The following is a 19,613-nucleotide window of genomic DNA, read 5'->3' as shown; positions in this document are numbered from 1 at the left end:
TTGGATTGAGAGTACAATAAAGATATTAAAATCCATGTGTATTTATTTCATTAAAATACTTTATTCATAATATGTGTGTTTATTTAACCCATTATAACTATTGGATTAATAATGGATAGGTGTCTTATTGACATCTCTGCATTATTAACCAGGCTTAATGTCACCTTATATTAGCAAGATGACATTAACCCTTTATTACCCCATTTCCCACCGCTACTCGTGAGTGGGAAGAGAGTGGCTAAGTGCCAGAATAGGCGCATCTTACAGATGTGCCTTTTCTGGGGTGGCTGGGGGCAGATGTTTTTAGCCGGGTGGGGGGGCAATAACCATGGACCCTCTCTAGGCTAATAATATCTGCGCTTAGTCACTGGCTTTCCCACTCTGGCGGAGAAAATTGCGGGGGAGTCCACGCCAGTTTTTTCCATGATTTAACCCTTTATTTTAACACCTAAAGCTTCCAAATTTTGCACACTTAAACTACTAACATTTTTAGTGAGGAATATGTAAAAATATAACTGATATGAAATGGTTTACTGTATGTAAACTATGTCTCATATCCTGTAGGGTTTGAGAAGGAGATAGTAAAAGCCGGCAATTGAATTACCTGCTTTCTAGCTCTGTATTAAATATAAATATTTATATATATATATGTGTGTGTCTCGCTGACACACACACACATACATATATATATATATATATATATATATATATATGTGTGTATGTATGTATGTATGTACAGTATATATATACAGTGGGGCAAAAAAGTATTTAGTCAGTCAGCAATAGTGCAAGTTCCACCACTTAAAAAGATGAGAGGCGTCTGTAATTTACATCATAGGTAGACCTCAACTATGGGAGACAAACTGAGAAAAAAAATCCAGAAAATCACATTGTCTGTTTTTTTATCATTTTATTTGCATATTATGGTGGAAAATAAGTATTTGGTCAGAAACAAACAATCAAGATTTCTGGCTCTCACAGACCTGTAACTTCTTCTTTAAGAGTCTCCTCTTTCCTCCACTCATTACCTGTATATTATATATACCTATTCTATGTGTAGACATTTATTCTACCTTTTCTATTCTATTCTGTCAGTGTGATTTTACTGTACACCGCACTGAATTACCGGCTTTTCTATAGAACACCGCTGCGTATTTCTCACAAGTCACACTGGTGGTCCGTGTGTAATCCGTAATTTTCTCGCCCCCATAGACTTTCATTGGCGGATTTATTGCGCAATACGCTGAAAAACGCAGCATGCTGCGATTTCCTCAGCCCGTAAAAAACGGCCGAGAAATATACGGCTGATGGGAGCTGCCCCATAGAGAATCATTGGTCCGTGTGCAATGCGTTGTTTTAGCGCCTCTCGCTCGTCCGTATTCCTCTCCAGCGTGACCCCGGCCTAACAGTAAAATCTGGTGCTCCATGCCTTCTGAGCTTTGCACTGTGCCTGAAAAATATTTCCCAATTACATGTAGGGTATTGGCTAGAGAGACTCACATCACACTCTGTTTCTTGGTGATTCTAGTATCTTTATTTTGTGTTAACAAGCAAAATTCATTGTGACTTTGAAATATGCGACAAAGTAAGGACATTTTGGGGCTAAGCATCCAGCGGGCACCTTACTTTTGTCCCACATGGGTAAGCACTGTATTCAGCACTTTGCACTTTTTTGTGTGTTCTTATAGTCGGATATTTGCCACATTTTGTGAATTGCTTGTGGGCACACTTTGAGATAGTGTTCAGACTTCTGACACTATTCTTTTGGCACACATGCTACCCCACTCCCAGGTTCCGATGGGGCAAGTTCTGTTATACACAATATAACACACACCTATCTGATTTTGCGAGCCCAAAAGAGACTGGATGTATACAGTATTGCCTAATTATTTATATGGTGCCATATGTTTCCTTTTTTCATCACCATTTATTCATCTCATTACTGTAACATTTGCATGTTCTTTGTTTGTTTAATAAAAATTTTCCCTAAGGTTGTTATTATTATTATAATTTTTATATATTTGTTTGGGGCATTACACTCCAAATTCTCTATAGGATCTATATATCATGGGAGTTGCCCCTCCTGTACTATTTATTAGCACCTTTCCCCATCTAGGGATTCAACTCATATGTATTTCCGGGATGTCGATTTTTGCTAAACTTTGTTACCATTTTGGCAGTATGCTTCGGGTCATTGTCCATTTGGAAGATCCATTTCCACCCAAGCTTTAACTTCCTGGCTGATGTCTTGAGAGGTTGTTTCAGTATTGCCAAATAATCTTCTTTTCTCATGATGCCATCTATTTTGTGAAGTGCACCAGTTCCTCCTGCAGCAATACATCCCCACAACATGATGCTGTCACCCCAAGTTTCACAGTTGGAATGGTGTTCTTAGGCTTCAAAGCTTCTCCCTTTTCCCTCCAAACATAATGATGGTCATTATGCCCAAAATGTTCAATTTTAGTTTCATCAGACCACAGGACATGTCTCCAAAAATTAAGGTCTTTGTTTCTCTGTGCATTTGCAAACATTAATCTGGCTTTTTTATGCATCTTTTGGAGTAATGGCTTCTTCCTGGCAGAGTGGTCTTTCAGCCCATGTTGATACAGTACTTATTTCACTGTGGATATTGACACAATCTTACCAGCTTCCGCATCATCTTCACAAGCTCTTTTGCTTTTGTCCTTTGGTTAATATGCACATATCGGCCCAAAGCACGTTCATCTCTGGGACACAGAACCCATCTCCTTCCTGAGCGGTATGATGGCTGGACATTCCCATCTTGTTTGTACTTGTGTATAATTGTTTGTACAGATAAACGAGGTACCTTCAGGTATCTTGAAATTGTACCCAAGGAGGAGCCAGACTTGTGCAAGTCCACAATTCTCTTCATGATATCTTGGCTGATTTCTTTAGACTTTCCCATGATGCTACACAAAGAAGCAGTACGTTTTAGGTGTGCATTAAAATACATCCGCAGGGGTGTCTCTAATTAACTCAGTTGTAGAGAAAAAAAGAAGCTTCCAAACACATGACATCATCATATGGGCAGTCCTGAATTGTTTAAAGGCATAGTAATCTTAGAGTATGTAAACTTTTGACTTTGCAGTAAGTAATAAAAATGCCTCAAAACATTCTCTCGCTCTCATTATTCTGGCATTTGGCAAATATTAATAATTATGGTAACCCTAATTAACCTAAAACGAGAAAGGTTTATTCTGATTTCATGTCAGATATTGAGACAAACATGCATATGTGTCTTTTTATATAGTGTATGTAACCTTCTAGTTTCAACTGTGTATATGAGGGGAGCTCTCCAACACTAAACTGGAGTTGCACTCATTTATTATGGACCATTGGAAATTACCGTATATGAGTCCTGACTACAAGAGTAGAGAAAATATTAGTGCTCCTCATTTCAGGAGAGATTGTGCAGTAATCTGAATTCCTTTTGATTGAAAATATAATTTATGATATGTAGTGAATCCATTAAACCAGGACTCGAGCCATGCCAACACATCTCCTGCAGGCATGAATAAATGTATATTACAGCCATCAGTCATGCACAATTTAGCGGTATATCATGGCACAGTTGTGTATGTAGTTTATAGTGATCCTGTTTGAACTTAGTTGGTTTTATAGGGAAACTCTGTTGTTATTGTATAGAAATTCACACTTGGCCGTCATTGTACACTTAATGTTGTCGATCATAAAAGCAAAGTTTGGCCAGAAAGACTGGACCTGGTCTTATAGGAACCATATGAGCACATTCAGCAGCACAGAAAATAGAAAAGGAAGATTCATCCAATAAGATATCAGAGATCTAGGAAGCCAACAGCATCATTACCCTCCGCTTTCTCTTACAGGCACAGTATAATATTTTTCTTCAAGTGATTTTCTAACTTGTCAGCACATTCTACGCACGCTGTCATTTGGCTTTGTAGTTTACAGATCTCGGCAATTAAGAGAAAAATTCTCCTAATCCCAGGGGGTAGGTGGATCCTCCAGGTCATTTTAACAGTTTTGGGTGGAGGAGAATGTTGTGGTCTAGAGGCAAAAATGGTGATCACAGCCACAGCCAGTGACTGAGAAGAATCTGTGACTTCTCTGTATTTAGTGGTTACTACTCACCTGGGTAGTCATCTGTAGGAATCTCCTCTTTACACCGCTCATCACCACTCACATATGTCCCTGTAGTATTAATATGGGTCAGATCTTCACCCTGAAACAAATATTGTAAAAGTCACAGACAGATGGAGAAGTCACATCTATGATCAGCTCTAATCCTGCCATCTCCACCGTTCTCATTACACAATTATAAAACATATAATACTGGTGGATAAAATAAGACTGAGCACAAGACCATCACAGTCATCTACACATCATAGAGGAGATCTCATGACACCTCCTCTCCATCTACCTGATGATCCTGAGGAACATTCGGATCTTCTTGTTTACAGTCCTGTGGAAGAAGAGGGCGGGGACATCTCTCTGGTGTTGTCCTCTTACTGGATAGATCTGGAGGAAACACGTACAGGGACTGAATTCATTCTTTTCATACAGATAGGCTGTGTGTATTTAGTCCTGTCTATTACCTGGTGATGTGAGCGGCTGGGGAACCTCCATCATGACGTCCTTGTACAGATCTTTGTGTCCTTCTAAATACTCCCACTCCTCCATGGAGAAATAGACAGTGACATCCTGATACCTTATAGGAACCTGACACATACAATAATACCATCATCCCACGATCCCTTCATACCGTTACTGTATAATGTCCCAACATTCCCAGCACTGTCACCTCTCCAGTCAGCAGCTCAATCATTTTGTAGGTGAGTTCTAAGATCTTCTGGTCATTGATGTCCTCATGTATCAGGGGGTGAGGTGGAGGTCCCGTGATTGGGCTCAGGGGTCTTCCCCATCCCTCAGACACAGGGTCCTGACAGCGCTCACTAGAGGTCTTCTTCACTACTGTGTAATCCTGGTTATGGAGAGACACATTAATAAATCTCACTACAGACATTTCCACAGTCCTCACCTCTCCAGTTCTGTCCATCTGTTATTCCCATAGATAAGAATGATGTAATGTGACGTCATCAGAATCTCTCACCTCTCCAGTAAGCCGGAAGAGGATCTCTAGGGTGAGGTGTAATATCCTCTCCGCCATCTTGTCTCTGTCCATATCTGTCTTTGATGGGTAAATCGTGAAAATCCTCTTATATAGAAGATCTTTACTGAGAGGATCTGATATTGTAGAGACCTGAATGAGAAGAAGATGAGCCGATGTAACATCATAAAAATCCTGTGTAATAATACAATTACTGGAGATAATAAGGGAAACATATGAGGAGATTTATTATTTTACAGTATTTAGCTTTCTTCTTTACATCTACTAATAAAACTTATATATTTAGGTCACAGAGAACAAGCAGTTTCTCCCTCGGAGTCGGCAGCTGAATACGATCCTCATAGACTCATCTTCCATAACGCTAATTCTCGCCTCATTTACCGACACTGGAATCGGCATTAGCAATACTGCAGGAGATATTCATTACACGACAGGAGAAATAACTACTTCATGATGAGGACGACATCTTCATCTTCTACTACGGCTCTAGAAACATATTTGTCCAGAGTCCGTCACTGACTCCATCATCGCCGGCTGTCTATATGAACTCTTTGGGTCCCAAAACATAGATGTGCACCGCAGGGACGGCACAAGTGCAGCTGTAACAAAAGCCCTGGCAGTTTAACCACTTGCTGCTGTCAAAAGCTAACATGGCATCTAAGAAGGTGTGACAGAGTTCGGCTGAATGCCCCTATACCCCCAAGTACTCGATAGTATGGGGCGGCCTAGTTACTACGATACTTACAGGCCTAATAATGGTATCTGGGCCTGTAATGTATGAAGGTCTATTAGGCCGGGCCAGAGGCAGCGTTCAATAAGTTACCTTTCATCTCCCCCATACACATTAGACTAAAGTTACATGAAAGCACTGATTTCGGGGGGTTTGGGTGACTATATAATGTATTTGGGGGCCTCCCGCCAGATGATGTCAGGGCAGAGAAGGATCTGGCATCCTGAATTTCAGAGGCTAATCCATTTGTTCTTCCTGTAGATAATCCTACGCTACAGGAGTCTGGAGGCGACTCTCTCATACAGAACATAGGAAAGCTGGAATATTTGTGTGTATGGGGGAGTCGGGAGAGATGGCCGTCTGCCAAATGACCATTCAGCCAACACTTATCTCATGTGTCTGGGGCCGTTAGTACTACACTGACAGGCAGTGATGATACACGGCACTACAGTAGTACAGGGCATCACCGCAGCCATCAGAGGCTTGTATGTTGTATGACTGCACTAATCAGAGTTATTTAACCCCTTAACTCCAGGAGCTTTTTTCGGTTTTGCGTTTTCGTTTTTTCGCTCCTCTCCTTCCTAGAGCCATAACTTTTTTATTATTCTGTCAAAATGGCCATGTGAGGGATAATTTTTTTGTGGGATGAGTTATACTTTTGAACGACATCATTGGTTTTACCATGTCGTGTACTAGAAAATGGGAACAAAATTCCAAGTGCAGTGAAATTGCAAATAAAGTGCATTCCCACTCTTGTTTTTTGCTTGGCTTTTTTGCTAGGTTCGCTAGATGCTAAAACTGATCTACCATTCTTATTCTCCAGGTCATTACAAGTTCATAGACACCAAACAAGTCTATGTTATTTTTTATCTAAGTTGTGAAAAAATTTTCCAAACTTTGCTAAACAAAAGAAAAAATGCGCAATTTTCTTAGACCCGTAGCGTCTCCATTTTTCGGGATCTCAGGTTGGGTGATGGTTTATTTTTTGCGTCCTGAGCTGACTTTTCTAATGATACCATTTTGGTGCAGAGACGTTCTTTTGATCGCCTGTTATTGCATTTTAAAGCAATGTGGTGGCGACCAAAAAAATGTAATTCTGGTGTTTTGAATTTTTTTTCTCGCTATGCCGTTTAGCGACCTGGTTAATTATTTTTTTTTTCATTGATAGATCGGGCAATTCTGAGCGTGGCGATACCAAATATGTGTAGATTTCATTTTTTTATTGTTTTATTTTGAATGGGGCAAAAGGGGGGTGATTTAAACTTTTATTTATTTTTTCATATATTTTTTAAACATTTTTTTTTAACTTTTTACTCCATGGGAGGCTAGAAGCTGGCATAGCCTTATCGGCTCTGCTACATAGGAGCGATGCTCAGATTGCTCCTATGTAGCAGAAATACTGCATTGCTATGAGCGCCGACTACAGGGTTCTTGAGGAGACCTCTGGTTGTTATGCCAAGGCACCGATGACACCCGGTCACGTGACGGGGGTCAGCGGTGCACGCATTTCCGGCCAGATGGCCGGAAGCGCTTGTTAAATGCCGCTGTCAGAGTTTGACAGCAGCATTTAACCCCTTTCTGACCTCAGACGGGATAGTACATCTGAGGTCAGATCCCCTGCTTTGATGTGGGCTTCAGCGGTGAGCCCGCATCAAAGCCGGGACATGTCAGCTGTTTTGAACAGCTGACATGTGCGCGCAATAGCGGCGAGTGGAATCGCGATCCACCCGCTGCTATTAACTAGTTAAATGCCGCTGTCAAACGCTGACAGCGGCATTTAACTACCGCTTCTGGCCGCGCGGCCAGAAATGCGCTCATCGCCGACCCCCGTCACATGATCGGGGGTCAGCGATGCGTCGGCATAGTAACCAGAGGCTTCTATGGTTACTGATGACGGCTTGCTGTGAGCGCCACCCTGTGGTCGGCGCTCATAGCAAGCCTGTAATTTAGCTACATAGGAGGGATCTGATGATCGCTGCTATGTAGCAGTGCCGATCAGGCTATGCCAGCTTCTAGCCTCCCATGGAGGTTATTGAAGCATGGCAAAAGTAAAAAAAAAAAATGTTTCAACAAATATGAAATAAAAAAAATGTTTAAAAAATATATGAAAAAATAAATAAAAGTTGAAATCACCCCCCCTTTCACCCCATTCAAAATAAAACAATAAAAATAAAATCAAATATACACATATTTGGTATCGCCGCGTACAGAATCGCCCGATCTATCAATAAAAAAAAAATTAACCTGATCGCTAAACGGCGTAGCGAGAAAAAAATTTGAAACCCCAAAATTACATTTTTTTGGTCGTCGCAACATTGCATTAAAATGCAATAAAGGGCGATCAAAAGAACGTATCTGCACCAAAATGGTATCACTAAAAACATCAGCTCGGCACGCAAAAAATAAGCCCTCACCCGACCCCAGAACACGAAAAATGGAGACGCTAGGGGTATCGGAAAATGGTGCAATTATTTTTTTTAGCAAAGTTTGGAATTTTCTTTTCACCAATTAGATAAAAAATAACCTAGACATGTTTGGTGTCTATGAACTCATAATGAAGTATATCGTGGCACTACTGTGTTGGTGCACAAGGTAGGTTCCCCAAACCAGTGGACATAAAGTAAAGAAACTTGGCACTCAACTTGGTTACGTAGATAGTATAGAATATGCTTTTTTATTTCAGATAGCAGTCCCAATCTAAACGTTTCGGTCTGTTATGGACCTTCTTCAGTACAACTAGGTTGAAAATACATCACAAAGGATTTTTAACCATTGTATAATAACAACATCAAATGAAGTTACAAGAATAACATAAATAACAAAAATAACAATAATAGAAGGGATAGCAAACAAGATAAATCTAACAACGATTTAGTGAGTTGTGATGGATCAAAGGGTAGGGGAGGTAAGGAAAGGTAGAATAATTTTATAACATACCCGACTGCTCAAAGGGTTAAATATGAGAGATGTCTCCGGATATAACGTTGATCCTCGTATGTAGGAATACTTGTGGATCGTACAGAGGACTAAACTGGTCGCTCTATGGTATTGAGAAGTACATCCAATTGTTAGGTGTGTAATATAGTGGTATAGAATATAGAGATCACGAATATGTTTACTGACCCGGTATATCTGAGAGGTTAGTGTTGTTTTTAGGTAGTAGATTCTCATTAGGTAGCTGCAAGATAATTTAGTGGCTGTTATTTACTGTCTAACGTAGGGAGGGGTTAGAGAAAACTATGATGTTAAGATTACATATAAAAGAGAGAACTTCTCACCTACTGGCAGTAGTAATGTGCGGCAAGGCTGTATATCTATTGTAGGTAGAGTCGGACTAGATAGCCTGTCACTAATAAGAGATAACAGTCAGTAAGGGTGCTGAGATGCAGGTTCTAACAAACAGCAATGTGGGTCTTACCCTATGAATAGAAGCTTTATCCTGTATAATGAGTAAGATTATGGCCACAAAACAGTATAAGTACCTGTGTAACAACAACAAGAACGAAAAAGTCAGTGATGCTGCCTGTTTGGTAATAACTCCAGATAGGAGGTTGTGCCATGACTCACCAGTAATGTTTAGGTCCCCTAAGTACTATAGAGTGCAGATGGGACGTGTCAGAACGGCAGCGTACCTGTAGTATACAAGGTACAATAATCAGGACGGTTGCCCATAATGCCAGTATATAGATAGTTAGTACCGCTTATACCTTACCTAAGTGTTGAAAGTAGTAATGCCGTGCAACGCGGTATCCGCCGCTGGTTGCTGGCATTGTGCAGGGAAGGTGTGTATAAGTAGGCAAGGGGCGGGATTCGGCATATGGCCGAGACCGGAAGTGCGTCAGAGGGTATGACGCCGACTTCCGGTGATCACTGCGGCGCTCGATTGTCATGGAAACTGACAACAAGAGCGAACGGCTGAGAATAATAAGTATACTGCGCGAAAATAAAGGAAAGCGGGAGAATGTGAATAACGGAAGGATGTCATTGGAACTAATTTGTATATTAGATATATATTTATTAATATTTGAAGCCGATCCTGTCAGGATCGGCTTCAAATATTAATAAATATATATCTAATATACAAATTAGTTCCAATGACATCCTTCCGTTATTCACATTCTCCCGCTTTCCTTTATTTTCGCGCAGTATACTTATTATTCTCAGCCGTTCGCTCTTGTTGTCAGTTTCCATGACAATCGAGCGCCGCAGTGATCACCGGAAGTCGGCGTCATACCCTCTGACGCACTTCCGGTCTCGGCCATATGCCGAATCCCGCCCCTTGCCTACTTATACACACCTTCCCTGCACAATGCCAGCAACCAGCGGCGGATACCGCGTTGCACGGCATTACTACTTTCAACACTTAGGTAAGGTATAAGCGGTACTAACTATCTATATACTGGCATTATGGGCAACCGTCCTGATTATTGTACCTTGTATACTACAGGTACGCTGCCGTTCTGACACGTCCCATCTGCACTCTATAGTACTTAGGGGACCTAAACATTACTGGTGAGTCATGGCACAACCTCCTATCTGGAGTTATTACCAAACAGGCAGCATCACTGACTTTTTCGTTCTTGTTGTTGTTACACAGGTACTTATACTGTTTTGTGGCCATAATCTTACTCATTATACAGGATAAAGCTTCTATTCATAGGGTAAGACCCACATTGCTGTTTGTTAGAACCTGCATCTCAGCACCCTTACTGACTGTTATCTCTTATTAGTGACAGGCTATCTAGTCCGACTCTACCTACAATAGATATACAGCCTTGCCGCACATTACTACTGCCAGTAGGTGAGAAGTTCTCTCTTTTATATGTAATCTTAACATCATAGTTTTCTCTAACCCCTCCCTACGTTAGACAGTAAATAACAGCCACTAAATTATCTTGCAGCTACCTAATGAGAATCTACTACCTAAAAACAACACTAACCTCTCAGATATACCGGGTCAGTAAACATATTCGTGATCTCTATATTCTATACCACTATATTACACACCTAACAATTGGATGTACTTCTCAATACCATAGAGCGACCAGTTTAGTCCTCTGTACGATCCACAAGTATTCCTACATACGAGGATCAACGTTATATCCGGAGACATCTCTCATATTTAACCCTTTGAGCAGTCGGGTATGTTATAAAATTATTCTACCTTTCCTTACCTCCCCTACCCTTTGATCCATCACAACTCACTAAATCGTTGTTAGATTTATCTTGTTTGCTATCCCTTCTATTATTGTTATTTTTGTTATTTATGTTATTCTTGTAACTTCATTTGATGTTGTTATTATACAATGGTTAAAAATCCTTTGTGATGTATTTTCAACCTAGTTGTACTGAAGAAGGTCCATAACAGACCGAAACGTTTATATTGGGACTGCTATCTGAAATAAAAAAGCATATTCTATACTATCTACGTAACCAAGTTGAGTGCCAAGTTTCTTTACTTTATGAACTCATAATGACCTGGAGAATCATAATGGCAGGTCAGTTTTAGCATTTAGTGAACCTAGAAAAAAAGCCAAACAAAAAACAAGCATGGGATTGCACTTTTTTTTGCAATTTCACCGCACTTGGACTTCTTTTCCCATTTTCTAGTACACATCATGGTAAAACCAATGATGTCGTTCAAAAGTACAACTCTTCCCACAAAAAATAAGCCCTCACATGGTCATATTGATGGAAAAATAAAAAAAAGTTATGGCTCTGGGAAGGAGGGGAGCAAAAAACGAACACGGAAAAACGGAAATCCCAGGGTCATAAAGGGGTTAAAGATCTCTTCTCATTCAACTTCTATGTCTCCAGATTTACCATCTGCCTATGTGGCCTTTGCTGACATCTTCAATAAAAGGGAGGCAGAGATCCTGCCTCCGCATCGCCCATATGATTAACCGATCGACCTTGTTCCAGGTTCCACTCCACCTAGGGGCCGGATTTACCCCCTGTCCACTACGGAGACCCAAGCTATGACCGAATATGTCCAGGAGAATTTAGCAAAATTGCTACAGCTTCCGTTCTCCATCATCCTGAGATTAGCAAGCCCTTCATCCTGGACGTGGAAGCTTCTGCCTTTGGAGCCAGTGTGGTTCTTTCCCAGAGGTCTTCCTCCGGATGGCTTGTCACCAGCAGCTTCTTTTCTAAGACCTTCTCCGCCGCTGAGAGAAACTATACCATTGGTGACAGAGAGTTGTTGGCTATCAAAATGGCGTTGGAGGAATGGCGGTATTTGTTGGAGGGAGCTGTACATCCGCTCTGCACAGAAACGTAATCCTTGGCAAGCTAGGTGGTCGCTGTTCTTTGCCCGATTTGATTTTGAGCTACATTTCCGTCCTGGCGATAAGAACTTCAAAGCTGACGCTTCATCCAGGTCCTTTCTGACAGCCGATGTTGAGGAGAAACCTTCACATATCATGGATCCAAGCAAGGTCATCTCGGTTGCTCTTGTTACTTTGTCTTCGTTGCCTCCAGGTAAGACTTTTGTTCAAGAGAGCAACAGGAAGCAAGTTTTACGTTGGGGTCATGCTTCCAAGCTCGCAGGTCATGTTGGTTTCAAGAAAACTCTTTCTCTGGTGTCGCGATATTACTGGTGGCCATTCCTTCTTCAAGACATCCGAAGTTTTGTCGCTTCCTGTCCGTCCTGTGCCAAGAACAAAGTTCCTAGGCATCTACCCTTGGGTCTATTTCATTCACTTCTGGTTCCCTCGGCTCCTTGGCGACACATTGCAATGGACTTTATCACTGATCTGCCTCAGTCTTCAGGTCATACAGTTATACACCATGTTCCAAATTATTATGCAAATGACATTTTTCTCAGATTTTCCTATATGGTTGGTGCAAATGACAGTCAGTCTAATAAAAGTCATCACCCGTTAGAGTATACATCGAATTTTATTGAAGAAACCTCCCAATGATAACAGTATAATCTCCAAAATGAATAAAAACTCAAAATGCACCGTTTCAAATTATTAGGCACAGTAGAATTTCTAAACATTTGACATGTTTTAAAGAACTGAAAATGCTCATTTGTGGAATTTGCAGCATTAGGAGGTCACATTCACTGACCAAAAAAGCTATTTAACTCCAAAACATCCTAACAGGCCAAGTTATATGTTAACGTAGGAACCCTTCTTTGATATCACCTTCACAATTTTTGCATCCACCGAACTTGTGAGTTTTGGGAGAGTTTCTGCTTGTATTTCTTTGCATGAAGTCAGAATAGCCTCCCAGAGCTGCTGTTTTGATGTGAACTGCCTCCCACCCTCAGATCTTTTGCTTGATGATACTCCAAAGGTTCTCAATAGGGTCGAGGTCAGGGGAAGATGGTGGCCACACCATGAGTTTATCCCCTTTTATGCCCATAGCAGCCAATAACTCAGAGGTATTCTTTGCAGCATGAGATGGTGCATTGTCATGCATGAAGATGATTTTGCTCCTGAAGGCACGTTTCTGCTTTTTATGCCATGGAAGAAAGTTTTCAGTCAGAAACTCTATATACTTTGCAGAGGTCACTTTCACACCTTCAGGAACCTTAAAGGACCCTCCCAGCTGTTTCCCCATGATTCCGGCCCAAAACATGACTCCTCCACCTCCTTGCTGACGTCGCAGCCTTGTTGGGACATGGTGGCCATCCACCAACCATCCACTACTCCGTCCATCTGGACGATCCAGGGTTGCTCGACACTCATCAGTAAACAAGACTGTTTAAAAATTAATCTTCATGTATGTCTGGGCCCACTGCAACCGTTTCTGCTTGTGAACACTGTTTAGGGGTGGCCGAATAGTAGGTGTATGCACCACATCAAGCCTTTGAAGGATCCTACACCTTGAGGTTTGAGGGACTCCAGAGGCACCAGCAGCTTCAAATAACTGTTTGCTGCGTTGTAATGGTATTTTGGCAGCTGCTCTCTTAATCCAATGAATTTGTCTGGCAGAAACCTTCCTCATTATGCTTTTATCTGCATGAACTTTCTGTGCTCTGTTTCAGTCACAAATCTCTTCACAGTATTCGTAAAATATCTAATCTTTCCATACCTTGTCCAAGGCATTGCACTATTTAACGCTTTTCAGCAGCAGAGAGATCATTTTTCTTTCCCATGTTACTTGAAACCTGTGGCCTGCTAATAATGTGGAACATCATTTTTAAGTAGTTTTCCTTTAATTAGAATCACCTGGAAAACTAATTATCATATGTGTTTAAGATTGATTTCAGTGATCCATTGAGCCCTGAGACACAATACTATCCACGAGTTTATTTGAAAAGCAAAACAATTAAATCTTTATGACACTTAAATCCAATTTGCATAATATTTTGGAACACGGTGTATTTGTAGTCCTGGATCGATTTTCCAAGATGGCTCATTTTGTCCCTCTACCTGGATTACCTTCTGCCCCCGAATTGGCAAAAGTTTTCATCGCCCATATTTTTCGGATTCACGGCTTTCCTCAACACATAGTTTCAGACAGAGGAGTCCAATTCACCTCACGCTTCTGGCGTGCATTATGCAAACTAATGGACATAACTCTAGACTTCTCCTCTGCCTACCATCCTCAAACTAATGGTCAGGCAGAGCGCACAAATCAAATAATAGTCACCTATCTTCGTCATTTCTCTAACGTCCACCAAAACGACTGGTCCAATTTACTACCTTGGGCACAGTTTGCATACAACAACTACAGTAGTGAATCCTCTTCCAAGTCGCCTTTCTTTGTCGTTTATGGGCAACATCCTGGTGTTCCTCTGCCAGTACCCCCTGCCTCGGGTGTGCCGGCTGCCAATCTTCTGTCCGATGAGTTTTCCAGGACCTGGCAGGAGACCAAAACCGCACTTGAACGAGCTGGGGACAGGATTAAAACACATGCCGACAAGAGGCGCCTGGATTCTCCATCTTTCCAACCTGGTGATAAAGTATGGTTGTCTTCCAAGTTCATCCGTCTTAAGATTCCTTCATATAAACTAGGTCCATGGTATATCGGTCCATTTGAGATGAGATGTGATAGCTCATATCAATGATGTTGCCTACAAGTTAAGGTTCCCCGCCTCGCTTCGCATTCCAAACTCGTTCCACGTTTCCCTACTTAAGCCAGTCATACTCAACCAATTTCACCCCACCACTGGTCTGTCGCCTCTCCCTGTTTCCGCACAGAATGTCTTTGAAGTTAAGAACATTCTAGCTACGAAGAAATCTCAAGGTAGGACCCTCTTTTTAAGTGTTTGGAAAGGCTTTGGTCCTGAGGAGAGGTCTTGGGAGCCTCGGGAGAACATCCAGCCTCCTCGAATTCAAGGTTTCTTTCTAATATTAGGAGGGGGCATAAGGAGGGGGGGTACTGTCATGCCTGCCGCACCTTCCGCACCTATCCCTGGCTCTCTACATACTTACCTTTCCAGGCACGCTTATGCCGCTGCTGCCACTTCTGCTGTGTCTTCCTCCGGCTTCCGGTGTGCTTGTCCGGCTTTGCGCGCTCCTGGTGTGTTTGCGCGCCGCCTGGCCTCCTCACTTCCTGTCTCCTTGCTGGATCCTTCGCTTTCCAGCTCCGGCCGCGCACTCACACAGGCTATTCTTCGCTCGCTCCATTCCTCCCTTTCATGATCCTGGAGGTTTCCTGATCCAGAAGTTCTGCAGTACTCGTCCTGTATCAGGTAGCCTCTCTCCCTGCTCTTTGCCCGATTGTCTATTGTGCTTCACGATGAGCTTTCCTGTTTCTCTGCCTCTCAGTCCACTATTTTGCGCTGTCTCGTATTCAGTGCTTCCCTGCCCTGGAACCCCTCTGAAGTGCTCTCTGTGTGCCTTCCGTCCCTGTCTGCTCCTTGTCTTTCCCGTTTCCCAGTCTCTCCTGAGTATCCTACCTCCGTCCTCATCTGTCTGTTTAGTCTCAGTCCCTCTTGTTATCTCCAGTCTCCGCTTCCTGTTTTTTTCTTTTCCTGCCTTTCGTGCTTCTCCTACATCCTGTCCCCGGGTATCAGCGTCCTCGGCAGTAGTCTCCTTTGGGCCTGCTCCTGATGCTCCCTGTATAGGGGGTGGTCTACCAGGCCAGCTCACCCTTGAGAGGTTCGCTGTCACGGTCCACCGAGTTCACCTTAGGAGTTCCACAAACCCTACACATGTAGAGGATTAGGACTGTTTGTGAAGCGAATAAACAAATATTTATCAAGATTGTGTCACTATGAGAATTGTCAGTCACATCTGTAACTGTTTTACAAGAAATTCAGCTATGTGATTGTCTGAGTGCATTCGGTATACAGTATTTTAATCTGGATTCCAAATCGCCATTGGTTTATTCGCCATTTGTACATTTGATGCAGCCAAAGTTATGGCTCTCAAGGAGAGAAACTAATATAGTGGACAAAGAAATATTTTTAATGAACTACTGAGCCAAACTAGCAGCATTGCTTTATCAAATTTATATGAAGTGTATTGTGTGCAATATGAGCAACCAGGCAACACAAAAAGGAGCTTTTTAAGTGAGCTCTTTAAGGTACACAAATGTTATGATGAAGTCTTTGCCAACAAGAATGTGGTTTCACCAATGGGGGCTACCTTTTTTAAAAATATACTATTGCATCACAGCCCCCCTTGCCCAAACTTCACCGGCCTATAACAGTACAGAGCGCATTCACCCTGGTGATCTAGTGGCAGTTAAAGAAGAGACATTGCAGGACACAGAGTTAAGAAGTAGGCCAATGTAGGGGTGTGGGTCTCTTAGACTTGTAATGGAGTGCCTGGCCTGACAAGCATTTACTCATAGGTGGTTAATTTTTAAAAACATTTTCATGTGGATCCTAGACACCCTTTCCCAAAAATTGACTTTCTGTAGCAGCAGGGAACACGTGAAAACTGGTTTTCTAGTGGTGGAATATAAGGAGACATTGCTGAAGGCCTCATTAAAACCTTGCTATGAAGGTGCAGGTTTGTAGTAAAAATATGGTGGATGAATCATTGGATGAAGTGATCAAGAAAAGGTGCATGGTGATGAATGGGAACGTACATGATTAATAACAGCGGTGGCTATGGCAGGTGTGAGATCCAGGATACAGCCTACAATGATTAGTCGTTTAGCCACCACCAATTACAAGAATGTGCTTCATGCCCGTCAGAAGATCGGTGTAACAGATGTGTGTGTTTGACTCGGCCTAAAAAATAGCGGTCAAAAATATGTTGGCAAACCAAAGACACAAGTGTCTGTCTAAAGGGCAAAGTGCAACATGTTTGTGAGATACTGAATTATAGAAAGCAGATCAGTGTTGGAGGAAAATCAAACAAACTGATGGATGCTTGTGAAAAACTAAGTTTAAAGAGGAGTGCACGAGGAGGGGGACGAGGGTCATCTCCTTTCTAGAATAGTGGCGGCACAGAGAGACTCCATACATATAGTTGGTTTGAAGGGAAAGGATGGTTCGGAGCATACTGGTTGCGGGGCAATTTTGGAGGTGATGACGGAGTATTATTCGGATCTTTATAAATCGCGGGTACAACCAACGATGGAGGAGGTGGATGGTTTTCTGGCAGAGGTTCAGCTTCCTAGACCTTCTACGGTTGATCAGGGACTTCTTGAAGAGCCGTTTAATTTGGAGGAGCTTGATGCCGCACTGGCCTCTATGCCTAATGATAAAGCCCCAGGGGTGGATGGTATCCCAGGGGAGGTGTAAATAAAATGTAAAGAGGTATTGCTTCCCGCTTTGTTGGAGGTGTATGCTGCTGGTCTGGTGGAGGGGGAGTTGTCGCGGTCCATGCCTGAGGCAATAATTGTAGTGTTGCCAAAACAGGGTAAAGGCCCCGTCTCACATAGCGAGATCGCTAGCGAGATCGCTGCTGAGTCACAAGTTTTGTGACGCAACAGCGACCTCCATAGCGATCTCGCTATGTGTGACACGTACCAGCGATCAGGCCCCTGCTGCGAGATCGCTGGTCGTGTCGGAATGGCATGGACCTTTTTTTGGTCGTTGAGGCCCCGCTGACATCGCTGAATCGGTGTGTGTGACACCGATCCAGCGATGTCTTCACTGGTAACCAGGGTAAACATCGGGTTACTAAGCGCAGGGCCGCGCTTAGTAACCCGATGTTTACCCTGGTTACCAAAAAAAACAAACAGTACATACTCGCCTTTCGGTGTCCAGGTCCCTTGCCGTCTGCTTCCTGCTCTCACTGACTGCCGGCCGTACAGTGAGAAGTGAGAGCACAGCAGTGACGTCACCGCTGCGCTCTGCTCTCACTGTACGGCCGGATCTCAGTCAGAGCAGGAAGTAGACGGCAAGGGACCTGGACACCGAAAGGCGAGTATGTAGTGTTTGTTTTTTTTGGTAACCAGGGTAAACATCGGGTTACTAAGCGTGGCCCTGCGCTTAGTAACCCGATGTTTACCCTGGTTACCCGGGTGCTGTAGGGGGACTTCGGCATCGTTGAAGACAGTTTCAACGATGCCGAAGTCGTTCCCCTGATCGTTGGTCGCTGGAGAGCGGTCTGTGTGACAGCTCCCCAGCGACCACACAGCGACTTACCAACAATCACGGCCAGGTCGTATCGCTGGTCGTGATCGTTGGTAAATCGCTTAGTGAGACGGGGCCTTAAGGATCCGACGGATCTGGCTTCTTATCACCCAATCTCATTATTAACTATAGATATCAAAATCTTGGCTAATCGTCTTAACAAGGTGATAACGACACTAATAAACTGGGAACAGTCCGGTTTTATGCCCAATACTTCTACAGCATGTAATCTTAGACGATGGTTTCTCAATAAAGGTAAAGGTAAAGTCAGACAATATTGGTCAGAATGTTGTGGTGTCTTTAGACGCCGCTAAGGCTTTTGATAGTGTGGAATAGCGGTATTTGTGGGCTGTTATGAAGGCTATGGGTTTTGGCGAGGGATTTATAATTTGGGTGCAATTGTTATATGCCTCTCCAAGAGCCAGGGTATGGGTAAATGGGGTCTTGTCGGGGGATTTCCCTTTATATAGGGGAATGTGGCAGGGGTGCCCCTTGTCTCCTCTCTTGTTTGCAATTGCTGTTGAACCTTTGGTGGCGGTGATACGGAGGTGTAGGGACATGAAGGGATTTTGATACGGAAACTATGAAGAAAAGATTGTCCTGTAAGCGGATGACGTGTTACTGTTCTTAGAAGATGAGCAGTAGTCTTTGGGGCTGTTATGACCAGCATTAAAAAATTTGGGGCTATTTCCGGATTATCTATTAATTGGGATGTATTTTTTGTTGCCCACGGACGCGGCGACTCCTCTGACACTAGACCCTGGGGTTCCCTTAAGGGTGGTACATGAGTTTAACTATCTGGGCATCGTGGACCAGGCAAAATAGAGGACTATGTGCATCTCAAACTGACTCCTACGCTTGGGAAGTTCCAGCAGAAGATTGGGGCCTGGAAGAAGTTATTTCTGTCGGTTGCAGGAAGAGTAAATTTGATCAAAATGATACTTGTGCAACAGGTCCTCTACATATTGCATAATGCTCCAGTGTGGCTGCCTCAGAGTAAATTTTAGGGGATCAATACTCTATTTAGGGACGTAATTTGGAAGGGTGGCCTGGCGCGCATCAAATTGTAACATCTGCTAAGTGCGAAGGATGAGGATGGTCTGGGGGTCCCCAATCCATGGATTTACTATATAGCATCTCAATGCCAGCATATGGTAGGTTGGGGAGAACCAGAACAGAGAGCTTAAGTGGGGATAATCATTGAACATGCGGTAGGTAAAGGCTCATTGTTAGCCAGTCTGGAATTGGCAGATTCAGAATTA

At 42.8% G+C, this 19,613-nt stretch overlaps 1 protein-coding gene across 2 annotated transcripts in view; it reads right to left on the bottom strand.

Annotated features, from left to right (window-relative positions):
- The window catches only part of LOC143767662 (uncharacterized), a 39,773-nt gene that overhangs the window by 7,226 nt on the left and 12,934 nt on the right, over nt 1-19,613 (bottom strand). For both annotated transcript variants that reach the window (XM_077256126.1, XM_077256128.1), the window contains exons 2-6: nt 5,111-5,260; nt 4,802-4,981; nt 4,596-4,719; nt 4,421-4,518; nt 4,132-4,222 (exon numbers count right to left, since the gene is read on the bottom strand). In XM_077256126.1, coding sequence (XP_077112241.1) covers nt 4,132-4,222; nt 4,421-4,518; nt 4,596-4,719; nt 4,802-4,981; nt 5,111-5,260 — 643 coding nt within the window. The remainder of the gene's footprint in view (nt 1-4,131; nt 4,223-4,420; nt 4,519-4,595; nt 4,720-4,801; nt 4,982-5,110; nt 5,261-19,613) is intronic.

Source organism: Ranitomeya variabilis, chromosome 4 (assembly GCF_051348905.1).
Source record: "Ranitomeya variabilis isolate aRanVar5 chromosome 4, aRanVar5.hap1, whole genome shotgun sequence".
Taxonomy (NCBI): domain Eukaryota; kingdom Metazoa; phylum Chordata; class Amphibia; order Anura; family Dendrobatidae; genus Ranitomeya; species Ranitomeya variabilis.
The sequence above is the reverse complement of the archived record's forward strand: the minus strand, read 5'-3'. Positions and strand labels throughout refer to the sequence as shown.